This window comes from Rana temporaria, chromosome 3 (assembly GCF_905171775.1).
Source record: "Rana temporaria chromosome 3, aRanTem1.1, whole genome shotgun sequence".
NCBI lineage: Eukaryota > Metazoa > Chordata > Amphibia > Anura > Ranidae > Rana > Rana temporaria.
Window position 1 is genome coordinate 26,686,234 of NC_053491.1, and position 19,241 is coordinate 26,705,474.

A 19,241-nucleotide genomic window follows, 5' to 3' on the forward strand; every position below is an offset into this window, starting at 1 on the left:
TTACAGGCTGGCAAACTCTGTCTCTTAGAAAAGTAGCACATGTGTTGTGAATATCATCCTGAAGCACCTTAGATCCCGGATCTCCTAGACCAGTGGTCATCAGCCCAGTCCTCAGTGCCCACTAACAGGCCAGGTTTGCAAGATAACTGAAATACATCACAGGTGATCTCATTTGCTGCAAGGTAATACATAAAACCTGGCCTGTTAGTGGGCCCCGAGGACAGGGTTATTGACCACTGTCCTAGACCATGGGCAAGATTTGATGAAGACTTAAGTACACCGTTGTCAAGAGAGACCTGCTACATGTGGCAGCCTCTCTCCTTGTCAGTCCCTGCACCATGCCGATCTACTCACTCTGTCCTCTTTGCTCCTGCTACCTCTCAGGAAAGCCAACTTTCAACAGTTTTTATGGTAGGATCCTTCCAGGCCAGCCACCTGAGGCCCAGCCCGAGGTAAAACACCTCCCCGGAAGGGGTCCCTCGAAGGCCACCGACAGATTCCACCCGACTCCACTCCCAGCGTGACTCATATCTATTTAAGTGCTCCTTAGTCACCTGTTCTGCCCAACTCCTGGTGGATAGGCTAAGGGCCCCCAAATATGCAGAGCAGCTCATTCGAAACTCCGCCCACTAGCATCCAGAAGATTCTCCAACTTTCTAGATCAAGGGGGAGTCCTGCTGGCCTAACCTCTAATAACCCTGACCTAATTACAGACTCACAGGCTAGGCATGAGTCCGAGTATATTTTGCCTACTCTCATGCTAGTAGCACACACTAGACGGTGCTAAATATAATAGGCTAGAACCCAACTTGTGGCTTTATCCTGGATGCCAGCTTTAGGGCAGGTTGACCGGCTGTATGGGGAAGAGGCTCTCTTTTACTAGTAGAGGTAGCTAGTTGCCTGTTACCATTTGTCTTACTCCGCCTTTACATTTTTTTACCCCAGAGGAAATTAAAATGATTTTCAGGCCTCGGGGAACCCTTCTAAAATCAACTTATTGGTGGGTCGGTCGGAAAATCGCATTTTACAATGGTGGCTAATGGGGAGAATACTCCTTACAGTGGTTGTCAGTATGCTACCCTTCAGACAGCTTAAAATATCATTGGTTTCATGCAGTTGGCCTATTATATTTAGCACCCTCTAGTCTAGTGTGTGCTACTAGCATGAGAGTAGGCAAAATATACTCTGACTCATGCCTAGCCTGTGAGTCTGTAATTGGGTCAGGGTTATTAGAGGTTGGGCCAGCAGGACTCCCCCTTGATCTAGAAAGTTGGAGAATCTTCTGGATGCTAGTGGGTGGAGTTTCGAAAGGAGCTGCTCTGCCAAACAGAGGTCAATCAGCCACAGCTTAAGAAACCCCGAAAAATTTCTGGAGGGTAACCACAGAACCCTGGTTGAGAATGGCTGGTCTTACTGTTGCACTTAAATGCCACTTTCAGAACTTTACAACCGTTTAATTTAGATATAAAACCTGTCCATATCCCTATCCCAATCCAAACCTTCTGATACACTACCTCCTGAGCTTAGAATTTACTCTACAGCTCTTTTTTTTTTTTTTTTTTCTTCTTGTACATAGATTTATTTATTTTTTTTATGGAAAAACTAGCTGAATACCCGGCGTTGCCCGGTCTTCCTATCTTAACCTTTTGGGGAGGAAAATCATAGTAATATAAATATACCCATCTTTTATATAAGGGTGTAGGTAAGGGTTAATTTAACTGTCATATATTTTTATTTGGCATATAAGTAATATGTGTACCAGGTATTATTGAAATATCTTCAGGCGTACAGAAGTTATGTGGGAACATACATTTCCCATTGATTTGCATGGGACTTTAAACAAAAACCCCGACCCTCACAAATGGGGGTAGTTAAGGGATAAATTAACTATCCTATAGTTTAAGTGGACATATAAGTAACATGTGACCAAGTGTTATCGAAATATCTACAGCCGTTTGGAAGTTATGAAGTAACATGTATTTCCCATAGAGTTGAATGGGACTTTAAAGGAAAACCCCGACCATGGCAAATGGGGGTGGGTAAGGGTTAAACCACCTATCCTATGTTTGTTGCTGACATATAAGTAACATGTGTGCCAAGTTTCATGTTAATATCTTTAGCCGTTTGGACGTGATGCTGGAACATACATACATACATACACACACACACACGTTGAGTTTTATATATATAGATGTATTGAAGGTACCGATTATCCTATTCTTTGTTTTTCAGCCGTGAGGACTGGTAAATCCGCCGCTGTAAATCCTGACGTTCCAGGTAAACCTTCTACAATACATGCTCTGCTTGACTGAGCTGGTCTGAAACACTGTTCACACAACGGGGGGGGGGGGGGGATGATCTGCTAAAACTGGAGCACCCAGAATCTGGTGCAGCTGTGCATGGCAGCCAATCAGCTTCTAACTTCAGCTTGTTCATTTAAAGTGTTTGTTACCCCAAAATGTCATATTCCTGATATGTGCCTGCTGTACCATGTACTTGTATGAGAAAGTCTCCTGTTCTCTTTGTATTGCTCCCTTTGTGTGAAAGCCCTGGAAAAATTGTACCTTTACAACCAGGCTCAATTTACATCTATGCGTGTTGCTTTTGAGCGTTTTTGCTGTTCTTTTTCCACATTTTTTTTACCGGGATTTAGCTGCAATTGGCAGTATGCATGTTTTTTGAAAATTTGTTGTTTGGCAGATTTAAATAACGCAAATCGCGGTAAAAACACACTACATGCTTTTCTTCAGCTTCTCCATGGAACTCAAAAAAAGCACAGTTTTGCCTTTAAAAAAAAAAAAAAGAAAAAGTCCCTGACCCTTTCCAAAAACGCAGAAGCACAAAAATGCATTGATGTGAACGTGTTCCATAGGAACCAAAAAAAAACGACCTGCGTTTCTGCAGAAAAGCATGAAAAAAAACGCATTGGTGTGAATGGAGCCTAAAAGATTTTGCCTCTATTACTTTTCTCGGGACAACTCAGAATTTGGTCTTTTCTTTTATTTTCACTTTCAATGATGATAGTAAGACAGGACATATAGTGAGGGTGACTCTCCCCATAGACGGCAATAAAAACCTGACAGGTGTTCTAATCCCTCTCCACCATATCCAAAACTGAGCAAAACGTTTTGCCTTTAGTTGTACTTTAAGCTTTGGCAATAAAACCTGAAAGCTGATTGGTTTCTATGCAGGGTTGCATCAGATTTTGCACTCCAGTTTTCAGTAAATAACCCCTCTGTGCAGCCTTTTTAGGAGCATGTCCTGTAGACATTGATAGGCCTGCACGTGGGGATTTTTTATTTATTTTTTATCCGCCATATTTATTTTTATTGGTTCCAGCTAGTTTCATGTCGCTGTTGGATTACTTTCAAAATGTTACAGTTTGGTGAACATGCATAACACTATATTGTCTAGAGTACTGGGACACCTGCCGTTAAACTTTAATGACATCCTAGTCTTAGTCCGTAGGGTTCAATATTGCCTTAGCCCACCCCTTGCAGCTATAACAGCTTCAACTCTTCTGGGAAGGCTGTCCACAAGGTTTAGGAGTGTGTCTATGGGCATATTTTACCATTTTTCCCAAAAGTGCATTTGTGAGGTCAGGCACTAATGTTGGCCAAGGAAGCCTGGCTCGCCGCTCTAATTCATCCCAATGGTTTTCTATCAGGTTGAAGTCAAGTTCCTCCACCCCAAACTCGCTCATCCATGTGTTTATGGACCTTGCTTTGTCACTGGTGTGCAGTGATGTCGGAACAGGAAGGGACTGTCCCCAAACTGTTCCCACAAAGTTGGGAGCATAAAATTGTCCAACATTTCTTGGTATGCTGATGCCTTAACAGCTTCCTTTACTGGAACTAAGGGGTGAAGCACAACCCCTGAAAAAAAAAAAACCCGCACCATAATCCCCCCCTCCACCAAATGATTTGGACGAGTATACAAATCAAGCTCCATAAAGACATGGATAAGCAAGTTTGGGGTGGAGGAACTTGACTGGCCTGCACAGAGTCCAGACCTCAACCCGAAAGAACACCTTTGGGATGAATTGGAGCTAAGTCTTCTCATTCAACATCAGTGCCTGACCTCACAAATGTGCTTCTGGAAGAATGGTCAAACATTCCCATAGACACACTCCCAAACCTTGTGGACAGCCTTCCCAGAAGAGTTGAAGCTGTTATAGCTGCAAAGGGTGGGCCAACTCAATATTGAACCCTACGGACTAGTAGCTAGATTCAGGTAGAGTTAGGTCGGCGTATCAGTAGATACGCCGACCTAACTCTGAATCTGCGCCGTCGTAAGTTTAAGTGTATTCTCAAACAGAGATACACTTAAACCTATCTAAGATACGACGGCTTGCGCCGTCCTATCTTAGGGTGCAATATTTTGGCTGGCCGCTAGGTGGCGCTTCCATTGCGGTCGGCGTACAATAAGTAAATCACTAGTTACGCCTATTCACGAACGTACGCCCGGCCGACGCAGTACAGATACGCCGTTTCCGTAACGCATTATCAGGCCTAAAGTTATTCCATCTAATAGATGGAATAGTAATGTTAAAGTATGGCCGCCGTTCCCGCTTCGAAATTCGAACATTTTGCGTAAGTCGTCCGTGAATAGGGATTTACGTTGTTTACGTCCACGTCAAAATCAATGGGCCCGTGCGGCGGACTTAGCCGCAATGCACACTGTTAAATGTAGGCGCCCGGCGCATGCACAGTTCAAAAGAAACGTCAATCACGTCGGGTTAAGCCTCATTATCATAAAACACGCCCCCTCAGACAAATTTGAATTAGGCGCCCTTACGCCCGCCCGCTTTAGGCTACGCCGCCGTAACTTAGCAGGCAAGTACTTTGAGAATCAAGTACTTGCCTCGCTAACTTACGGCGGCGTAGCCTAAACACGCTAAGCTACGCCGCCGCAAAGTTGCGGCCATCTCTCTGAATCTAGCTATAAGACTGGGATGCCATTAAAGTCCATGTGCGTGTAAAGGCAGGTGTCCCAATTGACAATATAGTGTATATGCCTCACCTGTTATGGGGTAAGTGACATATGATTTACCTGTTAAATGTTCTGCAGTCCTCAGCCGGAGAAGCTCCACCTCCAATGAACCAGAGTACCTGTGCAAGTGGATGGGTCTCCCCTATGCCGATTCCAGCTGGGAAGATGAATCGCTCGTTGCAAAGAAATTCCAGCACTGCATTGACAGCTTCCACAGCCGTAACAACTCCAAAAACACTCCAGTGAAAGACTGCAAGGTATTCTAGTATTTATAGTATAGTATCGTACTTTTTTTTCATATTTAAAAAAAAACTAAGATTGGGCACTTCAAGTGCCAATCTGATAGATAAACTTCCTCTGTGGTCAAAACTGAATGTCCCTTTTGTTTTTTGTTGCTGTACATGACCTGACTTGAAGATAAAACTGTTGTCAAGCAAAGCACTAACTAACTTTTGCAGTTACAGGGTGCTATGTTACACAGAAAATGTATAAAACATTTAAAAACATGCTTTCCTATGTAACAGCAAATGGTTTGTTTAGTTAGTTAATGTTTTACAATAGTAAAATCTTGAAATTTCTGTAGTAGTGATTACTGTTTGTGTGCATTTGATAGGTCCTGAGACAAAGACCCCGGTTTGTGACATTGAAAAAACAGCCTTCTTATATTGGAGGTGAAGCGCTCGAGCTCCGGGACTATCAGCTAGAGGGTGTAAACTGGCTGGCTCACTCGTGGTGCAAGTAAGTATTGCTTGGTTGGTTTAGTGAGTTTGTATTGGGTGGTCTTAAATGTTCCCACTTAAGTATTGTACTCTGTACATTTATAAACCTTGTTGAGCTTAAAGCGGTTGTAAAGGGTATTTTTCTCTTTCGTTCATAGACGGACACAGCATCCTTTGACCTTAGGGTTATGTTCCTCCTACCAGGAGATTTTAGGCAGAATTCTTACAGCACCCAAGGTGTTAAAACTTTCCTTCATGCCGCTCCTCCCAGGGGGCGTGGCTCCCCCAGGCATAACCCACACCCTGCTTCAGCAGCTTCAGTTTGTTTCTGCCTAACCGTCAGGAGAGTCAGGCTCTCTCTGGAGTCCTGGACTCTGGAGTTTTTTCTTGCAAATTTTTTTGCATTTTGCGAGTTTTTTCTCGCTTTTTTATTTTATTTTTATTTTGAATCCTGCGATTCTTCTATCAACAGCCGACTGGGTGACAGGCTGGGTCCTCGACCCTTGTAGTCCCCCCAGGTTCGGCCTTCGAGCGTGTGCCGGCCCTCAGCTCCGCTTTGGGACGTCCACGACAGGCCCCATTGCTCCAGGGGCGGCCGGGGAACTTCGGTTCTAGGGCACACATATGACCGGTCTCTATGGCCTTGTCACAGTGTGTCTGGCTGACAGCCATGCCGTTTGCGGACGTTGGTTCTGTCTGGGATACCTCCAGCCGGGTAGTCGCAGGACAGGTAAGTAGTGGCCCCTTACTCAGGTAAGTGGTCTGGCTGGAATGTTTTCCCTTGGGAGGTCGACTGAGGGTTTTCCCCTGCTTTCCTCTCTCCCTTATTCCTCTCCCTCCTTCCCCCTTTGGGTGACGGCTGTGCAGGGGGTTTTTTCCCTGGGGCTCATATTTTTTTCACTCGGGTATGGCTGGGGCTGTTCTGTGTCACTGCAGGGGACTGTGGTGGACATTCTGGGCATTTTTGTGTGTGCTGTGTACTGTTTTGGTGTACTGTCATTTTTGGGTACACTGTCTTTTTAAAACTGCGCAACGGCGGCCATTTTGCCGAAGCCACGCTTGTATTATTCGGCGGCCATTTTCTTGTGGCCGGCGCCGTTTTCAGCACTAGTTCGGCCTCTAGTGGCCGTTTCGGCGGGGAAAAAAGACCGCGAATCATCTGAGGGGACAGACACAGCGCTGCAGCTTCTCCTCAGCACACACTTGTCCTTCACAGACCGCGCTGTACCAGGGGGGTGGTGAGTCTCAGGGGGCCCCAGACTGTGCTCTAGCGGCCGGGAGGTGACCTGTGGGGGACTTTTTTCCTGCCATTGGCAGTGGGGGTGACACGGCAGCTGCAATATGGAGCCTGAATCAGGCCCCTCATTCCTCACAATGCCGGAATTAACCCTTAGCGCCCCTCCCCCTGCCACATCTGTTGAATCGGTGTCGGCTGTCCTGGAGTCTTTTCTCACCAGGTTTGAAGCTGCCAGTGCTCGGTTGGGGGGTAAAAAGCGCCCCCCCCCCGGAGGCTGTTTCTGGGGATATCTCTGACGCAGAATCTGATAACGCTGTTGCTGCTTCTGGTTCTGTCATGTCAGAGGATGCGGGCTTAACCCACATGGACAGCGAGGATGACTCTGCTGCGGAGTCTGCTGATAAGGAATTTGTTGGAGCTCTTATTACTGCGGTGCGTGAGACTCTTCATTTAGAGGATGTGGCGGAGACACCAGCGGTGTCAGTCCCTTTTGGATTCCGCAAACCACCGCGTACCGCTAAGGTATTCCCTTGTGTTCCTTATTTGGACAATTTGTTGTATAAGGAATGGGATACACCGCAAAAGGCTTTTACTATTCCTAAAAGCTTTGCTACCCGTTACCCCCTGGAGGAGGACTTTTTAAAAAAGTGGGTCACTCCTCCGTCGGTGGACCCTCCTGTGTCCAGACTGAGTAAGGCTACTACGTTGCCTGTGGAGGGGGCTCCTGCTTTCAAGGACCCCGCTGATAGGAGAGTGGAGGCCGTGGCCCGCTCCCTGTTCTCGGTGGTGGGTTCAGCGGTAAGGCCGGCTCTGGCCGGCGCCCTGGTTGCTCAGACGCTAACTGAAAGGGCGAAGCTCCTGCTGCAGGATCTGGAGGTCCAGGGTTCTTCCGAGTCCTCTAGGGACCTGGCTGAGCAGTTGATTCAGGGTCAGAAGTTTCTCTGTGAGGCGGCTATGGATTCGATTCCTTTGCTTTCCAGGGCTTCTGTCTACGCAGTGGTTCTGCGCCGCCTTATATGGCTGAAGTGCTGGTCGGCTGACCAGTCCTCGAAAAAGGCCTTGGTGGATTTGCCCTTTAAGGGCGGACGGCTCTTTGGGGCATCCCTGGATGACATCATTAAGGATGCCACTGGAGGCAAGAGCACCTTGCTCCCTCAGTCGGGGAAGGGTAAGGAACCTCGCCGCAAGCAAGGTCCTACTTTTACTACCCCTAAGCGTTTTTTTCGTGCGCCCAGCGCGGCTGGAAAAGGTCCGCAGGGGGCAAAAGCCCCTGCTGCCGGGCGTAAGCGCCCCTGGTTTAACAAACCAAACAAGCCTGCGGAAAAGCCTGCTTCCGCATGAAGGTCTGCCCCCGCCCGGGTCTCGGGTGGGGGGACGGCTTCACGACTTCGCGGATCGGTGGAACTCTCTTCTGACCGACCGTTGGGTTTGCGAGGTGGTCGCCTCGGGGTACAAGATAGAGTTCCTCTCTTGTCCCCCAAACAGATTTTTTCCATCCAACCTCCAGCTTCCTCCGGATCGTCGGCTAGCCCTGTCCGGGGCTGTCCAGGATCTTCTGGACAGAGGGGTGGTTGTGCCGGTTCCCTCGCTGGAACGGTTTCGGGGGTTCTACTCCAATCTGTTCGTGGTTCCCAAGAAGGGAGGGGTTCGCCCTGTCCTGGACCTAAAGGCCCTCAACTCCTTTGTCAAGGTGCAGCGATTCAGGATGGAGTCGGTCCGTTCTATCATAGCGGCCCTCCACCAGGGGGACTTCATGGCGTCCTTGGACATCACGGACGCATACCTGCATGTCCCCGTTTGCACAAGCCACCAAAGGTATCTGCGTTTTGCGATCGGGGAGGACCACTATCAATTCGTGGCCCTCCCGTTCGGGCTGGCGTCGGCACCACGGGTGTTCACCAAGGTGCTCGCCCCGATCCTGGCCTTGCTAAGGCAGCGAGGGATCGCTATCGTGGGATACCTGGACGACCTTCTCCTGAGAGCTTCTTCAAGCTCAGAGTTAGAGGAGGACGTGTCCATCACGTGTCGGACTCTGCAGGAGTTCGGCTGGCTTCTGAATCTCAAAAAATCAGTGTTGGTTCCGTCCCAGAGGCTGGAACACCTGGGGCTGGTTTTGGATTCGGGGGAGGCAAAAGTGTTCCTCCCATCGGAAAAACTGCGGACCCTGCAATCTGCAGTGAGACAGTTGTCGACCCAGAAGTGGTCGTCTCTTCGCTTCTGCATGCGGGTTCTGGGTCTGATGGTGGCCTCCTTCGAGGCGGTTCCGTATGCCCAATTCCACACCAGGGTACTACAGAAGGAGATTCTGTCACGATGGGACAGGGTCCCATCTTCTCTGGATCGCCAGATTCGGTTGAGCCATCTGGCCAAGTCTTCCCTGGCATGGTGGCTGACGTCTCCGGTTCTTCGGTCCGGGAAGTCTTTTCTTCCGTGCCGCTGGACAGTGGTCACGACGGATGCCAGCCTCTTCGGCTGGGGGGGCGTCTGGGGCACCCAGTCAGCCCAGGGGCGTTGGACTCAGGAGGAGTCCCGCCTGCCGATCAATATCCTGGAGCTCCGAGCGATCAAGCTGTGCCTTGTCAGGTGGTCCCTGGAGCTGCAGGGCCGTCCTGTCAGGATCCAGTCCGACAACGCCACGGCCGTGGCGTACGTCAATCATCAGGGCGGCACAAGGAGCTCGGCCGCGGCGACGGAGGTCGCTCACATACTTCGGTGGGCCGAAAGGTCCGTTCCGGCCCTGTCAGCGGTATACATTCCGGGAGTTCTGAATTGGCAAGCCGACTTCCTAAGTCGCACGACTCTGGATCAAGGGGAGTGGTCTCTCCACCCGGAGGTTTTTCAGATCCTGTGTCAAAAATGGGGCACTCCAGACGTGGACCTTCTGGCGTCCCGTCTCAATCGGAAGGTACCACGGTTTGTGGCCAGGTCAAGGGACCCGTGGGCAGACGCGTCAGACGCGTTAGTGGCTCCCTGGGGTCAATATCACCTGATTTACGCCTTCCCTCCTCTAAGGCTCCTACCCCGCCTGCTGCGCAGGGTGGAAGCCGAAGGGATTCCAACGATCCTGATCGCCCCAGATTGGCCGCGTCGCTCTTGTTACGCGGACCTGGTACGTCTGGTGGCAGACGCCCCCTGGCGCCTGCCTCTGAGGGAAGATCTCCTGTCTCAGGGCCCGATCTTCCATCCTGCTTTACGGTCACTGGCTTTAACGGCGTGGCTGTTGAAGAACCAGGTACTGAAGGACCGGGGCCTGTCGGGCCCGGTAATCTCTACCATGATACGTGCACGGAAGTCCACTTCTCGAAAAATGTATCATCGTACATGGAAAGCATACATCTCTATGTGTGAGGAGATGAAGTGGCACCCCCGTACTTACGTGGTGTCCCGGATCCTGCTGTTCCTACAGCGGGGAGTGGACCAGGCTCTTGCCTTGAGCACGATCAAGAGTCAGATTTCTGCTCTGGCTGTTTATTTTCAGCGTCCCGTGGCAGCGCACTCTTTGGTTCGCACGTTTGTGCAGGGGGTCCGGCATGTGGCCCCCCCGGTGCGCCCTCCGCTACCTTCTTGGGACTTGAACTTGGTCCTCTCGGCGCTTCAGCGTGCCCCCTTTGAGGACATTCGGGAGATCCCCTTGCTGACTTTGTCGCAGAAGGTGGTCTTTCTGGTAGCTATTACCTCTATCAGACGAGTGTCTGAGCTGGCGGCCTTGTCTTGCAAGGCCCCCTACTTGGTCATCCATCAGGATAAGGCGGTGCTGCGCCCGCGACCTTCTTTTCTTCCGAAGGTCGTTTCGGCCTTTCACATTAACGAGGACATTGTTGTTCCATCAATATGTCCTCAGCCGAAGAACCCGAAGGAAGCCGTTTTACATTCTCTGGATGTGGTTCGGGCCCTTCGAGTTTACTTGTCGGCGACAGCTCCGTTCCGGAAGTCGGACTCGCTGTTCGTGTCTGTGTCCGGTCCCAGTAAGGGCCTGGCAGTCTCGTCGGCCACCATTTCCAGGTGGATCCGACAGGTTGTGCTTCAGGCCTACGCCCTGAAGGGGCGGGCGCCTCCCTTTCGGGTCACGGCGCATTCGACCAGGGCGATTGGAGCCTCCTGGGCTTTCCGACACCAAGCCTCTGTGTTACAGGTGTGTAAGGCTGCGACCTGGTCGTCGGTCCACACTTTTTCAAAGTTTTATAAGGTGGATGTGAGTGCATCTTCTGATGCCTCATTCGGCCGCAGGGTGTTACAGGCGGCAGTTTAAGGTTGGAGTTCCTCCGTTGAGTAACTCCGGTTTTGTTTGGGGTGTAACCTGTTTGCTGTGTTATTTTTCCCACCCCTCGTTTTTTTGACACTGCTTGGGGACGTCCCTAAGGTCAAAGGATGCTGTGTCCGTCTATGAACGAAAGAGAAAAAAGGATTTTTGTACTCACCGTAAAATCCATTTCTCTGAGTTCATAGACGGACACAGCACCCACCCCTCCTTGGTTTGTACTGCTTGTTACGAACTGAAGCTGCTGAAGCAGGGTGTGGGTTATGCCTGGGGGAGCCACGCCCCCTGGGAGGAGCGGCATGAAGGAAAGTTTTAACACCTTGGGTGCTGTAAGAATTCTGCCTAAAATCTCCTGGTAGGAGGAACATAACCCTAAGGTCAAAGGATGCTGTGTCCGTCTATGAACTCAGAGAAATGGATTTTACGGTGAGTACAAAAATCCTTTTTTTCCCCTAAAATAATAAACATGGTATACTTACCTGCTCTGTGCAATGGTATTGCCCAGAGCAGCCCAGAACCTCCTCCTCTAGGGCCCCCTGCTGGTGCTCTTGGCTCCTTCTCTTGGCTCTTCCTCTCTTCTTCTTTTGGCTCTTCCTCTCTCCTTCTTCTTTTGTCTCTTCCTCTCTTCTTCTCTTGGCTCTTCCTCTTCTTCTCTTGGCTCTTCCTCTCCTTCTCTTGGCTCTTTCTCTCCTTCTTCTCTTGGCTCTTTCTCTCCTTCTTCTTTTGGCTCTTCCTCTCTCCTTCTTTTGGCTCTTCCTCTCTTCTTCTTTTGGCTCTTCCTCTCTTCTTCTCTTGGCTTTTCCTCTTCTTCTCTTGGCTCTTCCTCTCCTTCTTCTCTTGGCTCTTTCTCTCCTTCTTCTCTTGGCTCTTTCTCTCCTTCTTCTCTTGGCTCTTTCTCTCCTTCTTCTCTTGGCTCTTCCTCTCCTTCTTCTCTTGGCTCTTCCTCTCCTTCTTCTCTTGGCTCTTCCTCTCCTTCTTCTCTTGGCTCTTCCTCTCCTTCTTCTCTTGGCTCTTCCTCTCCTTCTTCTCTTGGCTCTTCCTCTCCTTCTTCTCTTGGCTCTTCCTCTCCTTCTTCTCTTGGCTCTTCCTCTCCTTCTTCTCTTGGCTCTTCCTCTCCTTCTTCTCTTGGCTCTTCCTCTCGTTCTTCTCTTGGCTCTTCCTCTCGTTCTTCTCTTGGCTCTTCCTCTCCCTTTTCTCTTGGCTCTTTGCTCTTCCTCTCTTCTTCTTCTCTTGGCTCTTCCTCTTCTTCTCTTGGCTCTTCCTCTCCTTCTCTTGGCTCTTCCTCTCAGGGATGGACTGGCCATTGGGACTACAGGGAGTTTCCTGGTGGGCCGATGGCTCAGTGGGCCGGCTTCAGTGACAGCAGACCGCCGCCCCCCTCCGCTCCTCTGTCTCTCCCTTCCCGCACCACTCACCTCCTCTCCCTCCCCGCAGCGCTCACCTGGGGGGAACAGAGAAGCAGGGGGAGGACCAGAGGAGCAGGGGGGACGACAGAGGAGCATGGGGGAGGGGACAGACAGCTGACTCAACAGCTATGGCCTGGGAGTTTCTCACTTCTGCCTAATCTTGTCCCATAAGGGGGGTGCACCGAACTGATTATTTTCCCCAGGTGAAATAATGTCTAGCTTTCCCACTGGTACTGCCCATAAAAGTACCAGTACCATCCGTTCTACTCTAATAAAGTAGAACGGCTAGTGCCTAGTGAAGGGGGTGCGGGGGAGGGGGGTGCGGGAGTGGTCCGGCCCCCATGGGAGAGACCTGTCAAAGTGGGCCAGTCTGGATGAAGTCCAGGGCCAAATTGTTGTCCCAGTCCAGCCCTGCTTCCTCTCCTTCTCTTGGCTCTTCCTCTCCTTCTTCTCTTGGCTCTTCCTCTCTTCTTCTTCTCTTGGCTCTTCCTCTCTTCTTTTTCTCTTGGCTCTTCCTCTCCCTCTTCTTTTGGCTCTTCCTCTCCTTCTTCTTTTGGCTCTTCCTCTCCCTCTTCTTTTGGCTCTTCCTCTTCTCTTGGCTCTTCCTCGTCTCTTCTCTTGGCTTTTCTTCTTCTCTTGGCTCTTCCTCTTCTTCTCTACAGTGCCAAAAAGTATTGGAACGACCGCCATTTTATTCTCTAGGGTGTTAGAAATATATAAATATTTGAGGGTTCCAAGTAATTTTCTAGCAAAAAAATGGTTATAGACCTTTTAGATTGTAAGCTTATTGAGGGCTGGGACTGATGTACATGTACAATATATATATAGTATATGTAAAGCACTGTATAATATAAGTACCTGTAATACATAAATTGTGTTTAAGGATCGTTTCTATTTTTCTTCTGCTCACTGGCTCTGTTTTTTTTTTTGCCTTCACAGGAACAACAGTGTTATCCTTGCTGATGAGATGGGCTTAGGAAAGACTATTCAGACCATTTCCTTCCTCTCGTACCTCTTTCACCAGCATTTTCTTTATGGCCCATTTCTGTTGGTGGTGCCATTATCTACATTGACTTCGTGGCAACGAGAATTTGAAATATGGGCTCCTGACATTAATGTGGTTGTTTATATAGGAGATCTTGGGAGCAGAAACACGGTGAGTAATGTGCAGAATCATAACAACTACCCAGGAAAGGGCTCTTCATCACATATGTACAGATTCACTCATCTACATATGAACATTTCTTCTTTTTTTTCTTTTTTTTTTTAGATCCGAGAGTATGAATGGGTTCATCAGCAGAGCAAGAAAATGAAATTTAATGCAGTACTGACAACCTATGAAATTTTACTGAAGGACAAGGTAGGTGACTCAGTTGTGTGTGTTCTTGCCTTGGGCTGGACATAGGTAGCTTAGTAAAGTGATTTCTGAGCCATGTCCCATGTTTTAAAGGATGATAATGACCTCCCGTGGATGCAAAGATATAAATGTTTACTTAAAAAAAGAACTCCATCTTTCAAAACACTTTACGTTGCTCGTTTGGGCCAAGCTGGCCCAAACAAACTATGTCCCTTACTAACCTGTGAGGCTGCTGGATGTGCCGTATAAACTGTATGTAGGGGAGGCAACATACAGCATTCCGATTGCAAGCTCAAACTTCCTGTCTTATACCCGGCGTTCTATCAGAATACCGCTACCCATCAGAAAATGCAACGGCAGTGGCGTTCTGTCGCAGCCATCTTGGTACACCCAACACTCGTCCACAGTAAGCCTACAGTCTGAAGGCGGCAAGCGGACATCTTTTTACACCCACCCTAGTCTTGCATTTCACACCCGTCAAGACTGTTTTGATGTTGAATTTTAAGAGCAGCGGTATTCTGTCAGTTTAGCAAACCTGCCAGACTTCGGTGGGTGTAAAAAGATGTCCGCTGACTTTGGTGGGTGTAAAAAGATGTCCGCTGACTTTGGTGGGTGTAAAAAGATGTCCGCTGACTTTGGTGGGTGTAAAAAGATGTCCGCTGACTTTGGTGGGTGTAAAAAGATGTCCGCTGATTTTTGGTGGGTGTAAAAAGATGTCCGCTGACTTTGGTGGGTGTAAAAAGATGTCCGCTGACTTTGGTGGGTGTAAAAAGATGTCCGCTGACTTTGGTGGGTGTAAAAAGATGTCCGCTGATTTTTGGTGGGTGTAAAAAGATGTCCGCTGACTTTGGTGGGTGTAAAAAGATGTCCGCTGACTTTGGTGGGTGTAAAAAGATGTCCGCTGACTTTGGTGGGTGTAAAAAGATGTCCGCTGATTTTTGGTGGGTGTAAAAAGATGTCCGCTGACTTTGGTGGGTGTAAAAAGATGTCCGCTGACTTTGGTGGGTGTAAAAAGATGTCTACTTGCCGCCTTCTGCCTGTAGCCTTACTGCGGACGAGTGCGAGGTGTGCCACGATGGAACGTCGCTTCCGTTGCATTTTCTGATGGGTAGCTGCATTCTGATAGAACACCGGAATACAGATCAGTCTACAGCAGTGGCACTCAGCCACTCAGAGCAAGCAATCTCTTCTATAAAAAACAAAAACAAAGCTTTCTCTCTTTGGCCAATCAGAGGAAGCTTTGTATTCATAGAATACATTGATTGCTCTGAATGGCTGAGCGTCGCTGCCATAGACTGATCTGTATTCCGGGTACAAGACAGGAAGTCTCGGCTCGCTACACGGAACACAGTGTGGTATACGGTATAGAGCCACAACTACATACAGTTTATACCGCACATCCAGCGGCCTCACAGGTTAGTGAGGGACAAAGTTTGTTTGGGCCAGCTTGGCCCAAACTAATTATGTAAAGCATGGGTGCTCAACCTGTGACCCTCCAGCTGTTGCGGAACTACAAGTCCCATGAGGCATTGTAAGGCTGAACAGTTACAAACATGGATCCCAAATGCAGAGGCATGATGGGATTTGTAGTTCTGCAACAGCTAGATGGCCACAGGTTGAGCACCCATCAAAAGTGTTTTGAAAGCTGCTTTAAAGTGGAAGTCCATGCAAAAAACGAAAATCCCTGCATCTATAGACGACACCGATCTAACACTAACCTATCTATCCCTGTAAAGAAAAAATTAGTATACATACCTTTGCTCCGACCCAATCTGACCGGATCCCATGCTGATTTGTCATCCGGGGCTTCTCTGTGCCGAGGACACGGACGACAACGGAAGCCCGATAGTAAATCTAAGGCCCCTTTCAGACGGACGGATAAAATGGTGCTTTTAGCTGCGGATTTTCTATTTTTCTACTGCAGCTAAAAGCACACAGGGGCAGATCCTCAAAGATCTGCACCGGCGCAGAGTATCTGAGATACGCTACGCCGCCGTAACTTACCTGGCTTTGGTTTGAATCCAGAAAGAATTTGCGCCGTAAGTTACGGCGGCGTAGTGTATTTCTCGCCGTGTAAGGGCGCGGAATTCAAATGCGGCAAGTAGGGGGCGTGTTTCATTTAAATGAAGCACGTCCCCGTGCCGAACGAACTGCGCATGCCCCGTCCGTCAAAGCTCCCAGGGTGCATTGCTTCAAATGACGTCGTGAACGTAAATGGTGTCCAGCCCCGACTTACGCAAACGACGTAACATTTTCAAAATTAGACACAGGAACGACGGCCATACTTAACATTGAGTACGCCACCAGATAGCAGCTTTAACTATACGCCGGAAAAAGCCCAACGGAAACGATGTAAAAGAATGCATCGGCCGCTCATACGTTCGTGGATCATCGTAAAAAGCTAATTTGCATACTCGACGCGGATTACGACGTGAACGCACCCAGTGGCTGCCGGAAAATTGCATCTTAGATCCGACGGCGTACGCCTGTCAGATCTAACACAGATGCCGTCGTATCTTGTTTGTTGGATACCAAAACAAAGATACAACGCGCAAAATTTGAAATTATGCGGCGTATCAACAGATACACCGGCTTAATTTCTTTGAGGATCTGCCCCACAATGTTTTCCTATGGCCCCAATCACACACATCGTTTACGTGCGATTTCGTTACATGCGGTTGGGTGCGAATAGAAAAAATAGAATTGAATGCGCCCAGGTGCGATTTAGCGCAGCTATATGCACTTAACCGCAGGCAATCGCAGTCTTTTGTGTCAACTTCGGATAGCAGCGTGAGAAAAAAAAAAGAACAGGAAGCGCATCATAAACAAAACAAATAAAAAGGGTTGCTATGGAAATGACTACCGCAGCTAAACGCGGCCGCACGTAATCGCAATGTACAAATGAAGCTAATCGCAGTGCCCAGAGCCTTGAATTTCACTGAAAATGTACATGCTTTTAATTGCGGCAAAACCGCCGTCCGTCTGAAAAGGGCCTTAGGGTTACGTCGCTTCCCAATAATTTCACAGCCGTTATCGGCCGTGTCCTCTGCAGAGCTTCCGCCACTGGAGATCAGGTTGGATTGGGCTCAAAAAAGGTCAAATTTTTTCTTCACAGGGCTAGATAGGTTAGTTTAAGGCCCCGTACACACGACCGAACATGTCCGCTGAAACTGGTTCGCGGACCAGTTTCAGCAGAAATGTTCGGTAGTGTGTACGGCCGACCGGACAGGTTTCCAACGGACATTTGTTCAGCCGACCGTTTTCCAGCGGACAAAAATTTCTTAGCATACTAAGAAACATGTCCGCTGTTTTACTGTTAAAAAAAAAAGAAACATGTCCGCTGGAAGCCTGTCCGTCGGACATGTTCGGTCGTCTGTACAGACTCACCGTACATGTCCGCACGGCCGAAAGCCCTCGCATGCGTCAAAGTGATTCGACGTATGCGTGGAAGCATTGACCTTCCAGTGCCGCGCACGTTGCCGCGTGATCGCGGCGACGGCGCGGCCACGTCACCGCGTATCGTGTCCGCGCGGATTTGTGTTTGATGGTGTGTACAACCATCAGACAGAAATCTGGCAGCGGACTGTCCGCTGAAAACGGTCCGGCGGACCTTTTTCAGCGGACAGTCCGTCCGTGTGTACGAGGCCTTAGATCGGTGGTGTCTATAGATGCAGGGATTTTCGTTTTTGCATGGACTTCCACTTTAAAGTATAACTAAACGCAAAACTTTTTTCTTTTCTTTTGGATAGAGTAGAGATGGATTAGAACCCTGGTTAGTTTTTATTGCTATTTGTTCCCCTGTTAGGGAGATTCACCCTCTCTATTTGTCCTGTTTACCATTTATCATTAAAGTAAAATAAAATCCCAAATGTTAAGTTGTCCCCAGAAAAGCAATAGAGAGTAAATCTTCCAATGGGGACACTAGTTCTGGTGACCTGGAGAGATTCCTTTTAACTTTCAGGGGTTTGCTCTCACTTCCTGTTTTGGCTTTGGGACAGGAAGTAAAGGTAAATCTCCCCAATGGAGCTTAGATGATGGAAAATGAACCAACAGGAGTTATAACCCTCCTTTACTCTATCCAAAAAGGGGGTGGGGGGGGGGGGGGTTTGCCTATATTAGGACAGTCAAGTAAAGTATGGGTTAGGATTTGTTGCACGAACTGGTGGCAAAAATGAAAATAATTTTTAACACTTTTGAGGAAAGTTCCTTTGCCTGCTTCCCTTCACTGATTAAAACGTATTACAATAGGTTTAGAGTGGAGCAAATAGGCCCCTAATTTACATATAACCAAGAACCTTGTGTGGAAGTCTCGTTTTCACAAGGTACATCAAGAAGAAATCTCATAGAGCCATACTGTCCATCTTTTCGCAGGCTGTGTTGAGCAGTATTAATTGGGCTTTTATCGGCGTCGACGAAGCTCATCGGTTGAAGAATGACGATTCTTTGCTGTATAAAACCCTTATAGACTTCAAATCCAACAACCGACTGCTGATCACTGGGACACCGCTCCAGAATTCACTGAAGGAACTATGGTCACTGCTGCACTTCATTATGCCAGAAAAGTAAGAAACTACTCGCTGATTCTGAAAAAAAAAATCAAGTCGGCGCCAATCTTTGGCTTCGGAGGCCTGTGGGGTTCTCGGGCTCTTTGTTTCCAGTTGCTTCTTTTTAGGAGCCAAGTACATATCGACCTTGCTGCACTATATCTGTCCGATTTCAGAAAGCTAAGCAGCAGTGACCTGATTTTATGGAATTTTATTGCTCGTAATAAAAGATCGGTCTACCAAAAAGGTGATATTCTTAATACACTGTAAGTGGAGTTTGGTTGCCTGAGTCTCGCAATGGCTTTTTTGGCTTTCTCTTGGGGGCTGTAGCCAGTGCCGGCCCAAGACATTGTGCTGCCTGGTACCAAGAATGAAATGCTGCCCCCCCCCCAAAAAAAAATGACGCCCACCAAAATGCCCCCACATCCATTATTTTATATCATGATAACTAAAGTGGACCTATCATGGCTCTATACATGTATATAGGAGTATAAAAAGGACCTGTTATGGCTCTATTCATGCAATTAACCCCAGAGTGGAGCGGAGAGCGGAACGGGAGGAGCGGTCGGGCGGCAATGGGATGGCGTGCAGGCAGGAAATTTGCTGCCCCCCCCTGAAAGTGCTGCCTGGTACAATGGTACCATCGGGTCCCATGGTAGGGCCGGCCCTGGCTGTAGCAATAAGGTCTTGTATTACATAACACTCAGTGCCACTTTACAGAAAATTGT

The 19,241-nt window shown here is 48.5% G+C and overlaps 1 protein-coding gene across 3 annotated transcripts in view; it reads left to right on the forward strand.

The window, feature by feature from the left end:
- CHD2 (chromodomain helicase DNA binding protein 2) overlaps window positions 1-19,241 on the forward strand; it is a 142,963-nt gene that overhangs the window by 57,880 nt on the left and 65,842 nt on the right. For all 3 annotated transcript variants that reach the window (XM_040342359.1, XM_040342358.1, XM_040342360.1), the window contains exons 12-17: window positions 2,233-2,277; window positions 5,071-5,249; window positions 5,606-5,730; window positions 13,552-13,768; window positions 13,883-13,972; window positions 18,341-18,531. In XM_040342359.1, the coding sequence (XP_040198293.1) occupies window positions 2,233-2,277; window positions 5,071-5,249; window positions 5,606-5,730; window positions 13,552-13,768; window positions 13,883-13,972; window positions 18,341-18,531 (847 nt within the window). The remainder of the gene's footprint in view (window positions 1-2,232; window positions 2,278-5,070; window positions 5,250-5,605; window positions 5,731-13,551; window positions 13,769-13,882; window positions 13,973-18,340; window positions 18,532-19,241) is intronic.